This window comes from Talpa europaea (genome assembly GCF_964194135.1).
Source record: "Talpa europaea genome assembly, chromosome: 14".
Classification (NCBI taxonomy): Eukaryota; Metazoa; Chordata; class Mammalia; order Eulipotyphla; family Talpidae; genus Talpa; species Talpa europaea.
Window position 1 is genome coordinate 2,018,689 of NC_140082.1, and position 22,012 is coordinate 2,040,700.

A 22,012-nucleotide genomic window follows, 5' to 3' on the forward strand; every position below is an offset into this window, starting at 1 on the left:
TAGCAGACCTCTCCTGACCTGCCCACTGCTCCCCTCAACAGTGTATTTCAGTCAGTCTGCCTGTTCTGTTCCCCACTCTGTCTCTGGTGAATCTTCTCACCCCTCTGCACCTCTGGTCTATACCCTAGTTCTTGCATGTATAAATAAATAAATCTTTAAAAAATAATAAAGACACAGAGAAGTGACTTTGGCAAGGCTGCAAGCTCAATCCACAGAAGCCATTTGCATCACTGCCAAGTAGCAATGAAAATTAGAAAAAGAAAATTAAAAAAATAAAAATTTTAATTTAAATTTAATCTAAAAATTTAATAAAGGAAAAAATTAGAAAAATAAAATCAGCAGCTCCATATAAAGCATTAAAAAATAAAATATTCAAGACCTGTGCGCCAAAATCTACACAGTATTTCTGAAGAAAATTAAAGATGTAAATAAATAGACCATGTTCATGTATTGAAAGATTCAATATTGTTAAATCAGTAATTCCCGTAAGTTGATCGCCGTGTGCAATATAATCACAGTCGAAATCATGAATATTGAATTCTAGCTAATGATGTATAGATTGAACTGTTTAGGGGAAAATAAATGAATGCCCACAATTTACTTTTAAATGCATCGAAAGGTGATGGATCCATGGGTGGGCACAGGCATTGATGGAGGGCAGAGAAAAGATTAGGCAAAAACTTAAATATTAATGGCACAATCTAAGTGGTTGGTATATGGATTCTCGCTATAAATGCCTTTAACTTTCCCGTATGTCTAGAAATAAAATATTGAGAAAATTATACGTGTGAAATATTCCAACACCTGGAAGAGAAGGAAGGTAGTAAACTGAACCAGTGACCGCCCAGACCTCCCATCTTGATCAACAGGTCAAACAGGGGGGCACAGTTCAGGCTCCCTGGATACTCTCAACTCCTGGGTTCATCACTGGTGCTTGTGACGCCCGCACCCTGCCTTTCAGTCCCAGGAAGGTACCCAGAGACAGGGCAGCCCTGACCGGGAAGAGGAAAGAAGTCTTGAAGTTGGTGCCAAGGTCAACCTAGATCATGGACCAGCCTCCTTCGGACAGGTAGACCCGGCACAAAAGACCTGTGGGAAAGCTGGGCGTCTGGTCTGCCAGGCAGCCTGGGAGAGAGACTCCAGCCTCCTGCACAGCCTCCAGGCGTGGAGCTAACACCGCTCGGTAAGGCTGGGCACAAATCAAATGTTCACTGACTTTCTAGGTCTGCTCTGATTTTTCAAAACTGTGGCCTGGGGTGGAGCCGCCCCTCTGAGCTCCCCACACTCCCTGTCCACCCTGCTGCAGCTCTCAGGGCACACTCAGGGAGCGCGATGGGCTAATGACAGAAAGGGGCTCCCTGAACCCAGCGACCACCCTTGGCACCCATCCCACCCACTGCGTGGGTCACGGTGCTGCTGCGCTCGCCTGGCTCCTCTCCAGGCTGGTAGAAGCCGGGCCCTGGGCGCGACTTGAGCTCCAGCGCCCCAGGTCACACAGCACTGGGTCTGGCACAGTCTCCGCAGGGGAATCTGAGTTTTGTTCGGGGTGGGGGTGAGGGGAAGCATTAACAAAGCCTGGATTTCTGGGGCCACCTGAGGAACAGTCATCAAACAGGTGGCTGGTGTTTGTTTTTTCATACGAAGCTGAGCATTCAAGAGGGGGACCGTGAAACAGGCATGGGCTTGGAAGCGGGCAGACCTGAGCTGGGGCCCTGGCTTGTGACCCAGGACAAGTGACCTGTGACCCACTTCTTGGTCCCAAAGGAGAGGAAGCAGGTACGTCCCAGAGCTGTCTCGGGGATGATGGCAGATTGCGCTCAGGCGTCTCCGGGGCAGCCTGTGTGACAGGCGCTGCAGTGGATATGGTGGGGGTCGGGATCCCCGATCCCCGTGTCCTTGAGACAGTATCCAGAATCCTCTGAGATGCTGCCGAGAGCAAGCATCCCAGCAAAACTGCTCCCAGGCGCTGGGCTAAGTGCCTTCTCGCATTATCTTCCCAGGCATCCCGAAAGGCAGGTGCAGTTCATGTCTCACTGCACAGAAGAGGAAGAGGAAGCCCAGGCTGAGACGTGAAGCAAAGCACGCAAGGTCCCATGGCCAGCAAGGGGCAGGTGAACTCCGACCCCAAGCATCACTGATTCTAGCCATTGAGACAACTGGCCTCCCAAGAGCATGCGGGGAGCCCCACATTCTGTGATCAACTGCTCTGCCCACACACACTTTCCCTACTTTCTTAATTGATCCAAACCTGCCTACCCGCCCCCCCGTGCTGCTACGACAGCAACAGTTTGATGCCTGTTCCTCAGGTGGCCCCAGAAATCCAGGAGGAGCTGCCTCCTCCAGGAAAACTGCCCTGGTTAACCCCAGCAATGAGGTAATTCCATCCTGGCTACCCAGGGAAGAGTCCTAGGATTTTCTGGCGGTTCAGATGCCCAGTTTCCCAGCCTTGGAAGAGTCCAGCAGTCATTAGATGTTGGGCCTCAGTCACCAGCGGGGCGGGGGTCTCTCCAGTTAAATGGGAGAACCCGGCTGGGTGCTGTATAGTCACTTGAAGCATAAACTGGCCCCTGGGCAGGTGGGGTAACTGGCACAGAGAGCTCGGGTAACTTACCGAAGGTCACACAGCTGGCCCGTGACAGTCCAAACCCTTAGCCACGGGGCTCCCTTCCTTATAGGATGGGGGAGAGTCCAGGAGGTTTCTGTGTGAGCTGAGAAAGAACTGTTTTAATAAATCAGGGGTAAAGATTCCAGGATTTCTCTTAGCCTTAGAGACGCCCTGTTTGGAGTGGGAATATTTCATATTTCAAACGTTCTTGGAAGTACAACCAAGATCTGTCGGAACCCAGCCTAGCACTGCCCTGCCAGCAGCCCCGAGCCCTCCAACCACACCTCCTGAGCTGCTGCTGACAGTCTGTATGTGGTCAGAGTTAGGGGCTCATGCTCAACAGAACTATTTTGGTTAGAGAATCAAGCCCGTTTTGGCTGCAAAGCCCCCCAACAACACACAGCCAGGAGCAGCAGGGTCACGTGAAGCCACACAGCTGTCCCCTGCCCTGTGTCTCCAGCCCAGGGACAGACCTCGGCGATCACAGCACATCCGGCTGCGGCCGGGCCCCTCTGAGCCAGAGCGAAGCTGTCACCTTTCATTCATGGAAGACCCAACTAAAACACAATCGCTTAGGCGGGAAGCAACACGTCTCCCTCGGCCGCAAACAGCACTGTGCTTGAGATGGCACACACCAAGGGGAGGCCCGGACCCAATGTGACCAGAGCGCTCTGAGCCCCCACCTTGTGGCAACCAGCCCTGGCTGCCAACTACAGCCTCTGCAGCCACTGGCCCAGAACCTTCTGAACACCTGCCTCTGCGCTGCCTCTGCCACCCCTCAGGACCAGCCAGAAGAAGCCAGTTACGCTCCCGAACCCAGTACGCATGGCCCCCATGGCCTGTTAGCCGCCACCAGCTTCCCCAGGCCACTCAGCAGCCCTCAGCAGACCTGAGCCCCCAACTCTCTATGAAGAGCCCCCCCACTCCACCCTCGCCTTCACGTCTCCACCAGACGCAGTGATGACGGCTGCTCCAAGCAGCTACCCCGTGTGTGTGCTCTTGTGAATGATCTTTCATTTCCCTCATTTCAGGGTAATTTTCTCTGGCCATAAATAAAGTATTAATGCCTAACAGCATTCTAGAAAGGCACGAAGACAAGAAACTGCACACTGGACAGATGGCGATCAGTCCAGAGCCAGGCAAGCGAAACAGCCGGAAGAGTGGGGAGAGCAGGATTCGTGGATGCCCCTATGTGGCCACACCCCGATCCCCCTACTTCCCACTTCAGGACTTTGCCCGTGAGCCCCTGGGCCCCCCGACTCTGTGACACTATGCAGGGTGCCTGTGATGATACACGGAGAGGACACAGATAAAGGCTTCACGCAGAGCCAGCACAGGCACAGGGAAAATTAAAATGTATGAATTAATAGTGTCAATTACAGTAACCGCATCCACAAGGGCATCAATTACACAGTAAGTCAGCATCAACAAAGTGCTGAGAACAAAGTAGCTAATTCACTCAACGATGACAAGGCTGCTGGAGGGGCGGCTTCCTGTTCTGTGGGACTCAGATCCATTCTACCTCCTGTCACGTGCTGACTGGGTGGGTGACCTCTGCCTTCAGAGATTAAAATCTAGCCCCTCTTTTTGGCACTGCACCCCCTTCTTTCCAACACTATGGCAGGAGTTTCAAAAGCAAATGCCCAGAGAAGCCAGAGGGATCACAGAACTTCAGTTGGCCAGGCGCGAGACAACAGGTAGTGGTGGGAACCGGGGAGAACTAGACCATGTGTGAAGCACCTCAGGAGGGAAGCCACTTCTTCAACTACAGTCAATTGTCACCACGTTGCCAGATCTTCAAAACTTTCCAAGAAAACGGTATGTGAAATCTCCCTATTGCTAGAGGTATCTTAAGGAATGCCATGTGAACCTGAAAAAAACACCTGTGGGCTAGATTTAGCTGGAGCCACCCGTTTGCAAACTCTAGGCTGGATGTTCTTCCTTTGGGACAGTACCAAGGCCCCATAACTAAAGTTTAGACAAAGATGTGGGAACATTCCTTTGGCTGAACAGCCTCCTCTTCATGCCCCCCCCCCACACCTGCCCCAGGAGCTCCAGAGCCCACATAAGGATCTAAAATCTTAGGGGCTCCCCAAAGGAAGGAGGCCCTGAAGGGCTGAAATCTCACAACCCGGGGGCGGGGGGGGGGGGCAGCTGTTACCTGTGTGCTTCCAAAACCTTCCTGAAAGGAAAGCGCTGGGACCCCACAGCCTGAAACACGGCTCCGGGAGCAGATTCTTCCGACGCTGGGCTCCTGACAACTACCTGGGAAGCGCCGAGACACCATGGCCGGGGCGGGACTGAGCGGTGCGCGTGTGCAGGCGGGGCTGAGCTCAGAGACGGTGTCTCCACCGGGATAAACACGAGGTAACGGGTCTCTAACGAGGTTGCCCGCTGGAGGCAGCACCCTCCTCTGTGGGGTTGTACCGTCGGGCACAGCCAAGTCGCCTGTCACAGCCCCCCCTTCTCTCTTGGGGGGTGTCTCAAGAATCCCCACTTTCCTCCTCCAAACCTGCAGGTCTGCGCATCAGCTCACCGTGGCCAGCAGAATCAGAAGCCCTGACTGCTGACGCCTTCTGTGGCCAAAAGGCCTCTGCAGATAAGACCAGGTGAAGGGCTGGAGGCGAGCACGTGGGCCTGCAGCATCCGAGTGAGCTCAGAGCCATCCCAGGCCCTTCTGAGAGGAAGGCAGGTCAGGGTCATGGCGGACGGGACACCAGGAGCACAGTCTGGCCGCACTGCCCTGGGGGGGACCACCTGCTCCTTCCTTTGCGTGGGGGCCTCCTGTGATCTGCTGATAGGGGGCACCAGCAGGGCTAGGAGGAAGGCACGGGGATAGGGGGGCGTTCCCTTTTCCCTGGGCCCCTGTTTGCTTCCTGCTTCCATCAGTCCAGGCCTTGGCCCTTCCCACCAGCTCATCCCAGTGAATCAGCCAGGCCCCCACCCCCACGCCCCCGCCCCGAGCCCGCACCAGCGAACTCTGCCCGGCCCTGGTCCGGACTGGCCCTCCCCTGCAGTCGCTGCCTGCCCAGGACCTCGGGCTGTCTGCCTGCCTCTCCGGGAGCCCACCGAGCCACCTCCACACCTGGCTCGGGGGTCCTCACAGGAACGCCTGCCCTTCGCTCAGGGCCTGGCCTCACCCAGGCGGTGGGCAAGCTGATTCCTGGAAGCCGCAGCTTGCAGCAGGGCTCCAGTAAGGACAGCAGGCCCTCCGCCCACCCAGCAGGGCCATTCTCCCTCACCAACATCGTCCAGGGGCCTGGTGGCCCAGCAGGACTGGACTCTGTTCAAGCTGCTGTTTCTCTCGCCCCAGATGCCGGCTTTCCAGACCCAGCTAGAGACGAGGCGCTCAGCCCTTCCAACTCAGCGCTCCTCCTGGGCCCTCAGACGCGGTCACTCCAGCTCAAGCCTGCACTTGGCCGTCCACGCAAGAAGGCCGGCACACTGGCCACAGGCCAAGGACAGCCCACTGCCTGTTTCTAAATAAAGTTTTATGGGAACACGGCGTCAGCACTCGCAGATGGGCCAGCACTCCAGGGGCAGGGCTGGGGGCCCGAGAGGCCAGAGGACCACAAAGCCCGAGACCGTCCCAGAGAAGCTTCCCGCGCTCCAGCCTTGAGTTTGGTGTGCAAACAGCTCACGTGGGAGGTTTCCCCACCCCCGGACTCGCGGCCAACCTGCAGCTCCGGCCTCCCTGCTGACCGTGCACCCGGGGTCGCGAGTGGACCCCCAGCCTGGCCGGCAAGCCCCTTACCTGAGAGTGAAGTGGTCCGCCACGGAGCCACTGGTCAGGGACACCAGGAAGGTGGCCGCGTCCCCCTCGTGGACCAGGTTCAGGGGCACGGAGATGGCCACATTCCGGTCCAGGCTCAGCAGGGACCAGCGCAGGTCGTCCTGCGTGGGGTAGACCACCACGCTCCCGATGCGCTCCCGGGCCGGCACGGCGGGCTGCGGGCCCTCGGGACCGGCGTGGATGTTGTTCTCCCACTTGGCATCCTCCTCCAGGGGACACTGGCCGGCCTGGTCCGCCGGGTACACGGCGAAGAAGAGCTCCATGGCCGTGCCCCCCAGCAGGGCTGGGATCTCCTCCTCAGGCTCCAGGTCCAGCCCGGAGCTGAACCACTCGGGCAGCAGCTCCAGCTCGGCCACGCACAGCCCCGGGGCACCCTGCAGCCGGCAGCTGGCCGCCACCTCCCTGGCCTCGGGGAACGCAAACATCCTGACGCAGGGGAGGCTCTGGGCTGCGTCGCTGTCCTCCCAGTCCATCCCGGTGATATAAAACAAGGTCTGCACCTTGGGGCGGTTGGAGTAGATGGAGCTGTCGAGGATGTGGGCCTTCAGTTTCCAGTTGAAGGGAAACTTCTCCATCTTCCCAAAGGGTGTGGACGCCAGCAGAAGCTCCTCGGGGATGACCTGCTCAGCGGTGAAGGGGCCGTAGGTGGCGTTGACCGTCGGGGGGGTCCGGGCCCGGTAGACGAAGAAGGACTCGACCCGGGCTTGCAGGCTGGAGTTCCTCGTGAGGTCCTGGTTGGCCTCTCTCAGGAAGAAGGCCTCCTCGGCGTCGGAGACGTGCAGGCTGGCGGGGAGGTAGGCGGGGAGCGAGGAGAACCGCTGCAGGCTGTCCGCCACCCCGCGGCCCTCCATGCCTGCAGGGGAAGGAAGCAGAGGCCGAGTGAAAGCCACGTCCTGCCGGAAACCAGCTCCCACGCCCTGTTGACCCGCCCGGCAGGGGTCCCGTAACCCCAGAAACGGTGCTCTCGGGACCGGTCACAGGCGCCCACTGACACTGAGCCCGTCGTCACCCTGTTGCCTCCGCTTGTTCGTGCAGAGCCCCACTCCCAGGAGGTCTCGGGGCGCTGTGCTCTAGCTCCCGGGGTGCGCAGGTGGCTCACCACTGTGCCCAGCACTGCACCCTCCTCTGTGACCCCTGGCATCTTACAGCTCGGTGGTGCTGCTTCTCGCCATCACTCCTCTATGCAGCAGCCACCTGGCAGCCACCTGGGCATTTAAACATTTCCATAAATCAATGAAATGAGGTGGCGTGGGGCTCAGCGGCCGCACCCCCAGGCCCTCCTTCCGAAGCACCAGCGACGATGCGGAGGCTGTCACGAGGTGGGTCCCTGCGGCCACGCTGAATCACACGCAGCCCCAAGGGTGAAAGTGCTGAAGCAGGTGCCTGGGTTTGAACCCCAGCTCCGCCACCTGCCTGCTGGACACCCCGAGCAGGTGCGTAACCTCCCTGTGTCTCGAGTGTCCACAGCTGAAGGAGTATGTAGCTGCGCGTCTGCCTCCCGGGGCCGCTGCAGGGATGGAGGGAGAATGAACAGGAGCGCGTGGAACAGCGCTGGTCCACCAATGCTCAAGCCATCGTCATTTATTAGCTTAATGCACGCTAAAGGCTTATTAATCAGAGGAGATGTAAATGATACATCTTTGCAGCAGAGTGACAGGCAGCGCTCTGCAGACATAACCGAAAAGACATCAACCGTGTGACATCCGTGACTCGTGAAGAATTAAAAACCACGCACGGCTCCGCTCTAGCCCTGGGGGTAGATTGTGCGTGTCGTGCGGAAGTGTGGACACAGCATGTGCGTGTCTGGTGAACCCAGAAAAAACTATTTTCCCACTTTCTACTTTCTTCAAATTCGTTACAATCACATATTACTTGGTTAACAGAGGCAGATACACACCCGCGCTCGTGCCCGTGTTTCTGTTGCTCATATATGGGGGGGGGGGTTCTTTCAAATGGGGAGACACAGAGCAAAGACCCCACAAGCTTTTCAAGCTGAAGCCTGAACCAGGGCCACAATGCGGGTACCAACTGGGATGCGCCCCCCGGGGAGCCGGCTCCCCAGAAGCCCCAGGAGCCCTGGAGCCGGCCGGTGCCCGCGGGAGAAAGGCTCCCACCGCCCACCCCATCGGCTCTGGCTCCCGAGAATTTCTTTTCTTCAGCTGGTAGAAATTCTGAGGGATGGAACTTTCCGTTGATTTCAGCAGGCTCTGGCCTTTTCCCGGCTGCCCAGGCTGAGCGCTCCTTCCGCAGAGGAAGACAGGATTGTAACGAGGAGGTGAAGAGAGACACGAGCACGTCGGGCGACGCAGACTTCACTCAAGGTGCCCCCAGGCGAGTCCCCCCCAGCTACTCCATGATCTCACCTGCACGCGGGTCTGAAACTGCCGGGCGCAGGCGCGGGGAGCAGGACAGTGGCGGCCAGCGCGGGGGAGGAGGGGGAAGCAGGTGATGCTGGTCAAGGGCACAAGGAATCAGTCCCGAGATGAATCATGTCTGGAGGCGCCATTAGGGGCCAGACCTTACGTGAAGCCGTCGGAGCACACGCTACAGGACCCGGGCAAGCGGGACGGGCTGACGAGCACGTCTGTGCAGACCGCTCCACAGCCCACACGGTCATCAGACATCAGCCCTTCAAGTGCATCCGCTTTTCAATATGCCAAGGATAGCCCCGCGCTGCGCGCACACAACGGCGCGTCGACCGGCCCGCGTGGAGAGCCCGCTCCCGTGCGGGGCGGTCCCTGGAGGGCGCAGGTGGCATCCCTCCTCCTCCGGCGGCGTCTCACTAGCCACCCACCCACCCGCTCGGCCCCACGGGCGCCACGCCGGGACAGCGCGGGGACGCGGCGCGTCTGCCCAGGAGCTGGCACAGAACCGGGGCCCAGCCGCCCGTCCCACGACGCGCCTCCTCGGAATCCCTTCCCAGGAATAATCAGGAGGTCGGGAAGGAGACGGATGGCAGTGGGCCCAGCACCAGCGTGATGGATGACAGCAACACCCGGGCCACCGCAAGCCCACCCTCGGAAGGCACTGGGCTAGTCTGGGGGCGAGCCGGGCCGCGCGTGTGACAGCGAAGCGGGGCCGAGCCACACTCTCAGCGTGTGGCATCATGAGAAAAGGCTGCCCGCGTGGTCAGTGGAGAAGCAGACATGACAGCTGCATCCGGCTTCGCCCAAGCTGGGTTTTCAATCCATCGCGCGGCTCTAGGTAAGGCGCACGCGTACATAAGCCTGAGGCCACCCAAGCTCGCCCGCAGCATCTTCCCGCTGACCACGAGACCTTGACTCCGCTCCCATCGGCAGCCTCGGCGGGGTTTGCTCCAAGGCAGAGGAGGAGACGTGACTGAGGAGTCAGCCTCGTCTGGGCAGGAATTTGAGCTGTTGCCGCCTCCAAGGGGCAATTTGTATTTTGGCAATGTCGGGCAGCCGCAGTGCCCTGTGAGCTCCAAACTCGCTTTGGGGAGGTGGGTTCCCCTCTCCAGGAAGTTAAATCCCAGGGGACTTCGCCCCTGCATTAAGTGGCACGAGGACAGAGCGCAGGGAGCGCTGCCTCGCCCGGCACGAGTGTCCTTCAGTGGGCCAAGGCGCACGGCGGCCGGGTTTGGAAAAGGAGCTCAAACCCACCCTCTCGTAAATGTAGGGGAAGCTCAAGGCCAAGTGTAAATTCTGATTTTTTTCCCCAATGTGGAAAAGGAAGTTAAAATTAATGCAAACTATAAGATGCTGTTTTCTTTGCAAAGTGATTTGGTGTTTTTTTCTCCTTATCATTTATGTCAATATTGTAAACCTGTCCGAGAAATTGATTTACAAGAAATTTAAAGCTGTGCCTTCTCTCTTCTTTACGGTGGCCAAAGCCTCCGTTTTATCTAAAATAACAGTGTGGAGTTTGCGATCCCGCCCCACCATCACTCAAGCACAAGGCAATACAAATCTCGTCTGAAAGCTTAGTCATAAATATCTGCCTCCAGGGCCTCACCCAGACCTCGAGCCGACACTGTGCCTGAGTCCAGGAGCGCTTGGGGAAGTCCTGGGCCGCATGCCCAGACAGACATCCCCAGCCTGGGACACCAGCACCACCTCCCTTCAACCCCAAGTGTCCCACGAGGGCCCCACCCCGCTCCCCTGACAGGTGGGCCAGACAGCCCCGTTCTGAATGTGCCATGAGGCCCCAGTCTGCTGATTTCCTAGGGGGCTCTTTACTGCTGAGCTGGCCTGGCAGACCTGGCTGGAAGCTGGCGTGAGGAAGCCGGGTCAGGCCTGGCTGAGGAGCACTTCCCACGGGAGTCCAGGATGAGACGGCATAGGCAGATGAGCACCCCGACAGCACACGGCTCCAGGGCCCCCACCCCGAGACTCAGGAGGAATAAGTGTCCTCCCAGATCAGGGAGACTGGGACTCACCATCTTGGGGTGATGGCATGTCTCTGCAAGGCACCCTGGTCAGGTTGGGGAGGATCGGGGACCAGAGCCCTAAGATCGTGCAGCAAGAGCCTCTGAACACTGGCCTTGCCAGGAGCAAGCCTCCAGTTTTGTGGCCCGGTCACCACGGGCAGCTAAAGGCAGGTGACCTTTGCCTAGTGCACACAAGACAGCCGAGGCTAAGACCCCGGAGGCTCCCTTCCCCGTGGCCAGCAGGCAGCAGGCAGCCCTAGAAAGCCGTCCACAAGGAGGGTGATCCTTCAGCGGGTGCCCAAGAGCCGCAGGACGCGGAGCTCCAGGAGGCCTTGCCAGCCCCCTCACCCCACCGGGACGTACCTCTGGACACAGGCGCAGGTTGGAGACCCTGCTGTCTCCTCCACCTGGCGTTCTCCCCTCAATGCCCACGACACACTCGGGACGTCTCCTCGGCTTTGTCCTCGCACTCGGCCTGGCTGGGGAGTCCGTCACCCGCTGAGTGGAGCCGGCTCCTTCCTTGGGGACCTCTGAGCCCAGGGAGGCTTCTCTGACCAGTGCCCCCAACCCCGAGCCCTCCTCTCCACAGCCCAGGGAACTAGAGGCCCCAAGCGCCCGTGCTCCCGGCTTCTGGGCGAGTGTCCTCAGCGTGAGGCCCTGGTGGACGACAGGGTGGAGGAGGGGAGAACCAGGGCCCACCCCCCACGGGGCAGCATCCCTGGCTGAGACCACGCTCCTCTGTGACTCCAGCCCGACAGCCCCACCGTGGCGGCGGCTCCCTGCAGACAGCAGCGCGAACCTCCTGGGGGCCCAGCCAGGTCCAATCTCCCCTCATTCGTCCCTCTGGCCTCATGCTTTACCATGCCCAGACCGTGCCTCACCTGAGTAACTAATTCCCTTTAGTGATCTCCCTCTGTTGAAATACCTAGAGTTATTTCCATTTTCTTGGGTAAAGTCTAATACATACACCAGTGAGAATGGCTCATATTTAAAAAACCATCAACAACAAATGCTGGCGAGGATGTGGAGAGAAAGGAACTCTCCTGCACGGCTGGTGGGAGTGCAAAGTGGTCCAACCACCATGGAGAGCTGTGTGGAGGTTCTTCAGCCTACTAAAGATGGAGCTTCCATAGGATCCAGCAATTCCGCTCCTGGGTATTTACCCAAAGGACACAGAAACATCCATTCCAAAGGGCACCTGCACCCCTATGTTTATAGCAGCACTGTTGACAATAGCTAAGCTTTGGAAACAGCCCAAATGCCCCAAAAATAGATGACTGGATCAAGAAGATGTGGTGCATATACACCATGGAATATTACTCAGCCATCAAAAAAGATAAACACATGCAGTTTGCAGCAACATGGATGGAGCTGGCAGGGATCATGCTCAGCAAAATAAGCCAGAAAGAAAAAGAAAAATACCGGATGGTTTCACTTATAAGAGGAATGCAGAGGAACCAAATAAGGGATCAGGGGAAGAAAGTAATTACAATAACTTAAAAATCAAAATCAACGGGCAACTTTAAACCAGAGACAGGCTGCAGGGGAGACGGGAGTAGGATGAAAATGGAGGGGGGAGGGGCAGGGACTGCGGGGCGGCATGGGTGGCGGTGGTGGGAATCGCGCAGGGACTGCCCCTGAGAGGAGGGAGCACACATTGGACAACAATGAAGAATGATATAAAATATATAGAAAATGAAAAAAATAAAGTCTAATACAGCCACCCACCAGCCACTTGATTCTGGTAAATTTCTGCGAGCCACCGCCACCCTCTGCAAACAGGCCTGCGAGTGCTGACCTGTTTACTTGCTGCCCATCCCCACTATTAAAATCCAGGCTTCCATGCCAGCGAGAGGCCTGGGTGTCCAGCTTCTTGCTAGATCTCCAGTCCCGAGCAGGAGAAACCAAATAAATATTTGCCGAATGACGATCAATTAAGATGGCTTTGCTTTAATGCCTGAGAAAATGAGTCTCTGTGTGTCCTTGTGACAGGGACACAGTGTCCAGAGTCGCCAGTGGACACCATCACCATTAACGCCTTATTTGTGCATCACATTATCACTCCATCCACTACTCCTCAAACATCACATCACTGCGGTCACTAGCTGGTTGCTAGGTTTGCCAAAAAAAAAAAAAAAAGAGCTGCCATTCTTACGTGGAAGGAGAAAATATCACTTAAAGGACAAACACGCCACACACAGAGCTGCCAACACGCCAGGGCGTATTTATCTGCTACGTCAGCTGGTTATCAACACAGTTGAGACGAGGAGTCTTAGTTCCTTTTGAAAAAAGACAAAACAGAGGTACGAAGAAATTAAGTAATTTGAATGTGGCCAAAATTAGGGTTTGAACCAGCTCTGTCCAACAGGGGCAGGCGGTGCAAAAGACTCTGAGGTCTTGTACTTTATAGAACTGTCAACGAGACAAGGAACGCAGGGGATAGATAAAAGCATGAGCAAGAGGAACAGAGCTGGGAGGCTACTGAGGGTCAGGGTCCAGGCACGTCCGGTGCCCAGGCATGCTGGAGGTGCTGGGGCATGCTGAAGCACTGCAGGGCCACAGCCCAGAAGATGGAACCACCCTGCCAAGCCTTGAGCAGACCTCTCCTGTCTCCCTGCTGCTCCCCTCAGCAGTGTATCTCAGTGATCTGCCTGTTCTGCTCCCTGCTCTGTCTCTGGTGCATCCTCTCACCCTCCCGCACATCTGGCCTGCACCCCGGTTCTTGTATAAATAAATAAATAAATCTTTAAAAAAAAAAAAAAAAAAAAAAAAGCCTTGACCCTGTCTAAATTCAGTGACGAGGAAAGGTCTGAGACTGGAGGGGCCCAGGCCAGGGGCAGGACTCGAGGACAGGCCTGTTCCCATTGTTCCTGCTGGGCTGGTTAACAAGAGGTTAAATGAATCTGACTCGAGGCCCAGACACCTGCTGCCGTAAACTTCCTCGGCCACAGTGTGTGTGTTTGTTACCGATTGCGGCCTGTGCCTCCCGGAGCCAGCTCTCTGCAGCTCAGCAAGCCCGCCTATGGGAGAAGGGAGCTCCAGGCCTCTGGCCAGGCTGGGCCGGACGGCAGCGGGGGCACCCAGACTCCAGGAGCTGTGCGCCCAGGAGCTGTCCACGAGCCCCGGAATGCACCCCACTCACATGGACAGATGGACTTTAGCCAAGTCCACGCTCCTGGCCGTCTCGGCCAATGAAGTTCAATTCCTTTGTTCTCAAACCCCGGCCCTCAGCCCTACACAGACGCGGCCCCGGCGTCTCCGAGAGCCGCTTTGTTTCAGGAGGGCTGTCTGGGCCCTGTCACTTTTCAATAAATCTTTCTTTAACCAGCACTTGAGCCCCTCATTCTAGTCTTGGTCTTGAGGTCCTCGAGGGCCTGGGTTTCTGTTGGGGAGCAGGGAGCACCAGGGCCTCTCAGCCGCTGGCAGGTGAAACGGGGAGTTGAGGCTGCCCCCCTCACTGCCAGGGACCTGGGGGACACACTTCCTTTCCAGTTACAGATAAAATCTTCTAAAAGAAGGGAAACAGGGAACAGAGAGCATCACCGTGGTTTAGAGAATCCCGGCACCAAGCCCTTCTCCACCCCTTGCTGGGCCTCAGCTCTGTCCACCCTCATGACCTTTGGGCCGCACGGCTCCAACTCCCAGCCCACCGCGGGAGGAGCAGAGGCGCAGGGGGTCGGTGGCCAAACCGTTAGGAAGTGGCAGAGGCGGCATCTGACCAGGCAGCCTGGCTCGGGCCGTGCCGGCTGCCAGCGAGAAGCTCCCAGCAAAGTCCCCATTGTGCGCGCGTCCGCAGTGACAGGGGAGCGCAGCGGGCCCCTGAATGGCCCTCTCAGAGCACAAGATGAGGTCACTAGTTGGACATGGTCCCTACAATGAAAGCAAGAAGCAAAGCTCTCCCTGGCTCTGGAAGAACCCCTTCCGCGGGGTGCCCAGAGGGCCCGGGGGACACAGCCCCTTCCTCCAACGCCGTGAGCTCACGCGCACTCTCCTTGCCAACCCCCGTGCAAGGCTGGGAAGGGGTGGACAACCGGGAAAAGTGACCCCATGGGGCACAAAGGCACCTGGGCCAAGGCCGCTGCCCGCTCTGGCCTGGCCCGGAACAGAATCCAGACTGTGCCGCCAGCAGACCCGCCCCGTCTCCGGGCTGTCTTTCTTACCAGAGCCAAACCAGGCCCTGGGCAGAGGGAAGAGCACTTGGGGTAACGTTCTGTGGCAAGATCCGGGGGACACGCCTTCTGCATAAAGGCCGATGCACAGGATTTAACACACAGTCAGACTCACAGTCTCTGCTCCCAGCAACCCTCCACTTCCACGCAGAGTCCCCACACATCCTGGGATCAAATTCGCAGTCACCTCCCCTCTCACCTAGGCCTGCAGGTGGGGTGGGGGTGCACAGGGTCGTTCTTGCTTCGGGGGGCGTCCTGACAGCAGCGGGACGCCTGAGGTGCGCCCAGGATGGCCCAAGCCCGGGGCCTGCAGGGCCCCTCCCACCATCACCCCCCCACACATACTCAGTTCCCTTTGGGGCTATGAAAATAGGGGTCCTCTGGGCAAATTCAAGCGCTATATTCAACTCCTGAATCTATCAGCAGCTTCTTTCAGTGCAGAAGTCCAAGCGAGAGCTCTGTGGAGACCGCGCAGGCCGCACCGGCCGCGGAGGCCCTCCACTTGACTTCTCACTCCGGGAGCTCCCCCTTGGAAAAAGCGTGAAGGATTGGGCGCTAGAGCCTCGGACGAGACCATGAAGGTAAGATGCGGCCTGTGCGCTGGGCTTTTATCGGCCACACTGGGGCCCCCTAAGGAGGTGAGGAAGCAGACCCCCGCCGAGGTGCGGCCGGGAGAGCGCGGGACAAGGCCTGACACCCCGACCGCAGATCCCAACCCCCGCGTGAGGAAGCCCTTCCCTGCGGCAGCCCTGGGGGCACAGAGGCCCTGTCCCTTGTCAACGCCCCCTCGGTGGGCCCTGCCTGTCCTCCGGGCCTCCCTCTGAGCCCCACTCGGGCTTCACCTGCCCCGCCAAGCCTGCTGCAGCTGCGGGCCGCCCAGGGTCTCGACCTCCCGCTGTTTACTTCCCTGTGTTTTAAATTTTCCAACATGAATGTGCCTTGCTTTTTCAATCTAAGAGAAGTGTTGACATTTTTCCTCTAAAGAGAAAGATAGGGACTTGACTGAGGTGGCGGGTGCGCGTCTTTCCCCGACTCTCCACAGAAACGAAAGCGTGTAAGCGCTGAAAGGAGCGAACCTGTTATCGAGAGGAACGGAGGAGGCATCTGAGATAAGGCAGGACGAACTCTGAAGGGCAGGACAGCAGAGGAGGCCCTGACCTAGAACATTCCGTGTGTGACAGGGGTCGAGGCTGCCCACCTACGGGACCCCAGGGTACACGTGAGGCCAGGAGTCCCACCCGAGAGCCAGGGAGTGAGCCCACGTGCAGACAGCACCCACCCGCCTGGGCAGACCCTGCCAGGCCCCACTGGAGTGGGGGCTGCTTGGAGCTCACCCCCAGGCAGAACTCAGCCTCTCCCAAAGGCATGTACATGGACCCTGGAGAGGGTCCAGGGGAGGGCGCAGGCGCCCCCTGGAGGGGTGGAGATGCAGCAGCCATGCGTCAGCCTGAGCGCCAGCGACACCCTGAGGAGGACAGAGCTGGCGACGCCCGCAAATCAAACAGATAAGCCCCTGCCGGAGCCCTGAAGCCAGCCCTGCTGTTACTTGCAGCCAAACTCCAGGCTAACCAGCCGCGAAGGGAAGGAAGAAGGCACGTGAACCAGCCGAGTCCTCGTCCCTCCCGGAGAGCGCTGCTGTCGGGACGGCTGACTCGGGAGCAGGTGGGACTGAGAGCAGAACCCCAGCGCTAAGCCCTAGAAAGAGCCAGGAGCGGCACTGGTCCCGGCTGGCAGCGGGGCGGAGGCAGAGATGCACGCACCGGAGATGCGTGATGCACGGGGATGGAGGCACGGGTGTGGAAAGGTCTTGCCAACCTCAAACTCAGGTAGCACGACCTCCCTCTCCCATGCACGCGCCTGGCTGTGAAGATGCACCCCAACTAGCCGGGCAGTGGGGGGGGGGTCAGCACTGAGCAGCGTTGGCAGCTTGAGATGGGCATGCGGGCGAGTGGCAGGATCTAGAGGAGGCTCCACATCTGTGGGAGAGATGAAGAAGCTCTTTCCAAGCACAGTGCCATGGACGGCTGCTCAGCCAGGAACATGCCGCCTCTCCTCCAGGTGTGGCCGTGTGACCAGTGCTGGCCCGAGGAACATGAGCATCGTTGTTGCTCACCACCTTAAGGCCAAAATGGATAACTTTTACCTTCCTCCCAGGAGAAGGAAGGACTCAGAGGTCCCAGAACCTGGCAGAGCCATATGCCTGCAGGAGCCTGGGGCCCTGAGTCTTCACGTGGAGGAGAGCTGCTGGTCACACACCGCCACCCGCACAGGTGTGAGCAGGAAACCACCTTTCAGTGTGTTCAGTCACAGCTGGGGTTTATTTACTACAGCGGCGAGGGAAACCCGACTCATCCAACACTGGAGAGATGAACAGTTTGGGCACTGTGCACCTGCCCCACTAAAAGGTGGGAAGAGATCACATAGCTCTTCCTTAACATGAGCTGTGCTTTCGTTAACAAAGAGGCAATCACCACACTCAGAGCCACAAAAGTGAAGCGCTGTTAAGTCATCGTGGAAGACTTCCGCGGGGCACCAGATGTAGGAAGCGCATTATTAAACGGATTATATAGATCTTAGTGACAGTCGTTTTGACCTCCTGGAGGCATCGTCAGCTGTTAAACAGTAGGAAATGCTGATGACCTTGTTCTAATTTCCATTTATATTTATTCTAAATTGGACACCTTGGAGATTGTTTAAATAAGAGAGGGAAATTCACTAAGTAATGCTGACAGCTCCGCCGCTGCCTGAATGGTAGGCAGCTGAGGCTTACACGAGGTGAGGGACACCTGGCCGAGGTCCCAGCTCTGCCACCAACTCAACTGATGTACTGAGACAAGTCACCTCATCCCAGGGATTTGATGTCCCTCTGTGTCCAATATGGTATCACCTCCCACCACCCATCAGGGTCACACCAGGAGGAAGCCGGCCGTGTGGCCCGCTGTGGCATAGCCGCACACGGGGGACTGTCCTATGCAGAGCACGTCTGCTTCGCACTTCTCACTAGTGCAGACGGCTTCCTTTCGTCTGGCCATTGTTGAGATGCAAGCGTGATTCTCTCGACTCTCAGATACCCCGCACCACGCAAGTATAAACAAAATTGGAACTGAAAGGCAGGCGTAGCTGGAGTGTCCAGGGGGTGATGGTAGCTTCAGGTCTGGCTGGATCCAGCATCTAAACCATGCCATCAGTACGCTTTCACACAAGGTCTACAGCTAGGAAATGGAGAAACAAACAGCAGTATTCCCGCTGAACGGGATGGTACTCAATGACAAAGCAGCGCACATGAGGGAGGCACGTGTCAGCGTGGGTAAATCTCAGACGCATTTTGCTGAATGAAAGGAGGAGCCTCATCAAGCTCCCTACTGTACGATTCCATTTATGTGACCTTCAAAGCTAGAGGGATGGAGAACAGATCAGCGATTGCCAGGGATTCCGGGCGGGGAGGGGCTGACCGTAGAAACGCAGAACAAAGGGCTCGGGGCGGCGTGACGGGACTGCTCTCCGGCGTGCTGGCGGCGACACGACTCCATGCATTTGTCAAAAACCTCACAGAGCTGTATGCCAGAAAGAGTGAGTTTCAACGAATGAAAATTTTTTAAGCCTTTTCGAAGATGCATTTTCACCCATCACTCTGCTCTCCTCCATGGAGCTAGCTTAATTTCCACCCCCGTGTCATGTCAAGACTAACACCAGCAAGCCTCACGCCGCCCTCTGCAAATCCAACAGGACCCAGAGAGTCTTTCTGGGGCTGTGGGAGCCCATCTCCGTGAGGCCTCTTGTCCCTGAGGAGCCACACGCCCACCCCTACGCCCCTCACTGGGGCCATGTGAACAGCCTGTTCTCACCTGCTCAGCCAAGGTGCCGTGCCTCTTCCCAGCAGCATGGAGACAGCTCAGCTTCTGCTTAAGTATGGGGAGGGGGTTGGGGGTCCCCAAAGCACCATCAGGGCACTGTTTCAGCCAGAAGAACAAGGGTCGGAAACAACGTACAACAGTCACTCTGCTACCAGAGGAAACAATCCTGGAGACTGTGGCTGAGCTCCCTGCTGCCGTCACCACTCTCCACGTTACCGGTGTCAAAGTGAACCAGCAGGACGCTGGGGTCACGCGCCAGACACTCGCGCTCACAGCACAGGCTGGAGACCTAGGCCGAGGGACACAGCAGAGCGGCCCCAGCCCAGGCTCGTCGTCCAGCTGAGGGTATCGCGTCTTCACGGTGGCGGCAGTGGCAGCGCCAGAGGGAGACACGGGTGGCTCGGGGGTGTGCTAAGAAGGGCCTGTGCGGTCCCGCACTTCCCCTCAGAAATTCCCAAGAGTTTTACCTGTGCCCTGTGCTTTGTGACGCCCCGGGACAGAGCAGGGGACGCGTGCAACGCCTTGTCCACGGGCCCTGATGTCCCACTCGCATGTGGTAAATATTGTCCCGTGGAGGCAGAATTCAGGGGGTCCCCTCGCTGGGGAGCTCAGCCAGACCCAGGAGGCACCCAGGTAAGTCCGTTGCCCGGAGGGCGCTGACGGCCCAGGGAAGCCGCTTCCCATTCAAGCCCATTCAAGGTGGAACTTGCTTCCCACGGGAGGGGGTGGGGGGGCAGGCAAGGGCATTGCAAGAAACCACCCCGCGGCCACCCACCCCGTTCTTTCTTACTCCTGTTTTCCCATACTAGCCGACAACACCCCATGTTAGCAGAGCGCACAGTAAGGCCTGACATCACCCCATAGGTGCAGCAAACACACCTGACACAGACAGAAACCCCACCCCGGCTAGCTGGGGTCAGCTCAAACCCCTTGGGAGCACCTCTCTTCTCTGGCTCTTTCTTTCCTTTGTTCTTTGGCTGCCGTGCCCTGCCTTCCACTCCACGAAGCACCTAGCGGCAGGGAAACAACATACTCCCGCCCTGTGGTTGGCCCTGATCTGCTCCCGCGGCGCGGCAGGGCGGCTTCTTAAAGTTAAGCATCTAAACAGCACGAGCTCAGATGCCTCCAACACCCCTCAGTGATCCCGGGGTCGGCTCAGGCCCCTGAAAACCTTTGCCTACCACCAAGGAAAACCCTCAAGCCTGCTGTCCGTCCGAATTAATTTCTCCAGATGATCAAGAGTGCCCGGGAGTAGGAGCCGCGAGGAGAGCCGCGTGGGGGTCCGGGCGGCCTTGGAGGAACTTACATTTTTAATTGAGAAGAAGAATCTACATGGAAAACCTTGGTAACGACAAAAGAAAGGAAAATATGGGTGGTCCACTTGGCAGATTCGCACCACCAAATTTCAGAGAAAAAATATTGGCAGTGAGCGATCATGGGGGTAGCCGCAGCAGGTGGTGAGCGGCAAAGGCAGCGATGACAACGAGGAATTACTGAGGACCTACTACGTGCAGATCACGTCCTCTTTACACCTTTATTCTTTTGTTTTTTAAAGATTTTTTTATTTATTTATGCATACAAGAGCTGGGGTACAGGCCAGAGGTGCAGGGGGTGAGAGGATTTACCAGAGACAGAGTGGGGAACAGAACAGGCAGATCTACTGAAATCCATTGCTGAGGGGAGCAGAGGGGAGACAGGAAAAGTCTGCTGCGCCATGTGGGTTGCTCCATGGCCGGCCAGGGATCGAACTCAAGCTGAAGAGGCTGCAGAGTGCTTCATAGTGATGCATTTTAACCCCCGCGCCACCCGGGAGGCCCCTACACCTTTATTCTTCATACAGCCTGAGACACTATTCGCGTATCGGGACAGTGCTAATAGTACTGTGTGGTTACATGAGTAATTTGTAATTGTGTAAGTGACACTGTCCTATCATTTTCTAGATTAAGAAAACAGAGATGTCAAGAAACCCGCCCCAGGCCACGCAGCAAGAGCAGAGCAGCTCCGCCCACCGCTGGGCCCTGCAGGCTTAGCCGCCTCTGGCTCCAGGTGCTGAGGCCCCAGGCTCGACACCTTCTCTGCGCAAAGCAGGGAGAGCTCCGTTCCTGCTTTTGGTCAATAATATGACCCAAAAGTTGGGAGAATAAATCCCAGAAAGAACACAAGAAAAGAAATAGAAGCTTCCCCACCGCCCTGGCTCCAGGGGCCGGGCATGAACCCATCCCAGGTGAAATCACTTCTGGGCCGCCCCAGGGGGGGTTTTGGTGGGAAAACGAAAGCCCTCGGTCTGTTTTCCTCAAATTAAGTTCAGAGCTTATTCGCGTCACACAGTCGGCCTGGGAAGGGAGGGGCGTGGAGACAGCAGGTAGAAGACAGAGGCGGACCCCCGGGAGCGCTCAGGCCACCCCAGTCCAGCCCCGGCATCGCCTGGGCTGGAGACCTGGGGCCCCTCCAGTGGCCGCTGCGGGAACGGCCTCGTGCAGGGCTGCGCTGCCACCTGGTGGCGAGGTCGTCCCGCGGGGCAAGGAGCAGGGGGTCGCCCCGACTCAAGCAGGAGCCGGACGGGGGCAGTTGGGGGCTCCAGTCCAGGCCCCTCACTGCGCCCAAAAGAAACCACTGGACCAAGCGAGTCAACTCAGAGGACCAGACTCCTCGTTGGCGACGCGAGAAAGCAGGTCACCTCCTCCCCAGCCGCGCCTGGCCAGAGACTGCGCGCGGCGGAGGGGGCCAGGGCGCCCCCAAGCCGCAGAGGAAGGGGAGAGCGCACCCAGAAGGGGCACACGCCGCCGCCCACCACTCTGGGCTCCAGAGCAAGGCCGAGTCCCTGTGACAGACGAGGGCAGAGCCCTCACGGCCGCTGGCACGGAGACCCACAGGCCGCCCGCTGGCACCTGCCAAGTCCCCGCTCTCCCCCCATCCCTTGTCCAGAGTCTCAGCTCAGATCACACGGCGCAGGAGAAACGACCTTGGCCCGTGTGGGCCCCGCCGGGCAGGCCTGAGGCCGAGGTAAGGGCACGTCTCTCTTCTCAGACGCGTGCGCCCCAGGAATTCTGTCCTCTGACTCGGAAGCTGTCACAGACCCGCCAAGTGCTGGGGGGAGATCTAGGGTGCTGCCCCCACTAGAGGAGATCCAGGTGGTGGGGGTAGGGGGAGCTGGGGCTCCAGCTGTGTGACCCCCCAGGCAAGGGACATACATCGTGGGGGCCA

General features: G+C 57.9%; 1 protein-coding gene across 1 annotated transcript in view; it reads right to left on the reverse strand.

The window, feature by feature from the left end:
• The window catches only part of TMEM132B (transmembrane protein 132B), a gene marked incomplete at both ends in the record, with an annotated part of 201,275 nt that overhangs the window by 73,376 nt on the left and 105,887 nt on the right, over positions 1–22,012 (reverse strand). Inside the window, one exon of the mRNA XM_084253165.1 lies at positions 6,360–7,251. Within this exon, the coding sequence (XP_084109291.1) occupies positions 6,360–7,251 (892 nt within the window). The remainder of the gene's footprint in view (positions 1–6,359; positions 7,252–22,012) is intronic.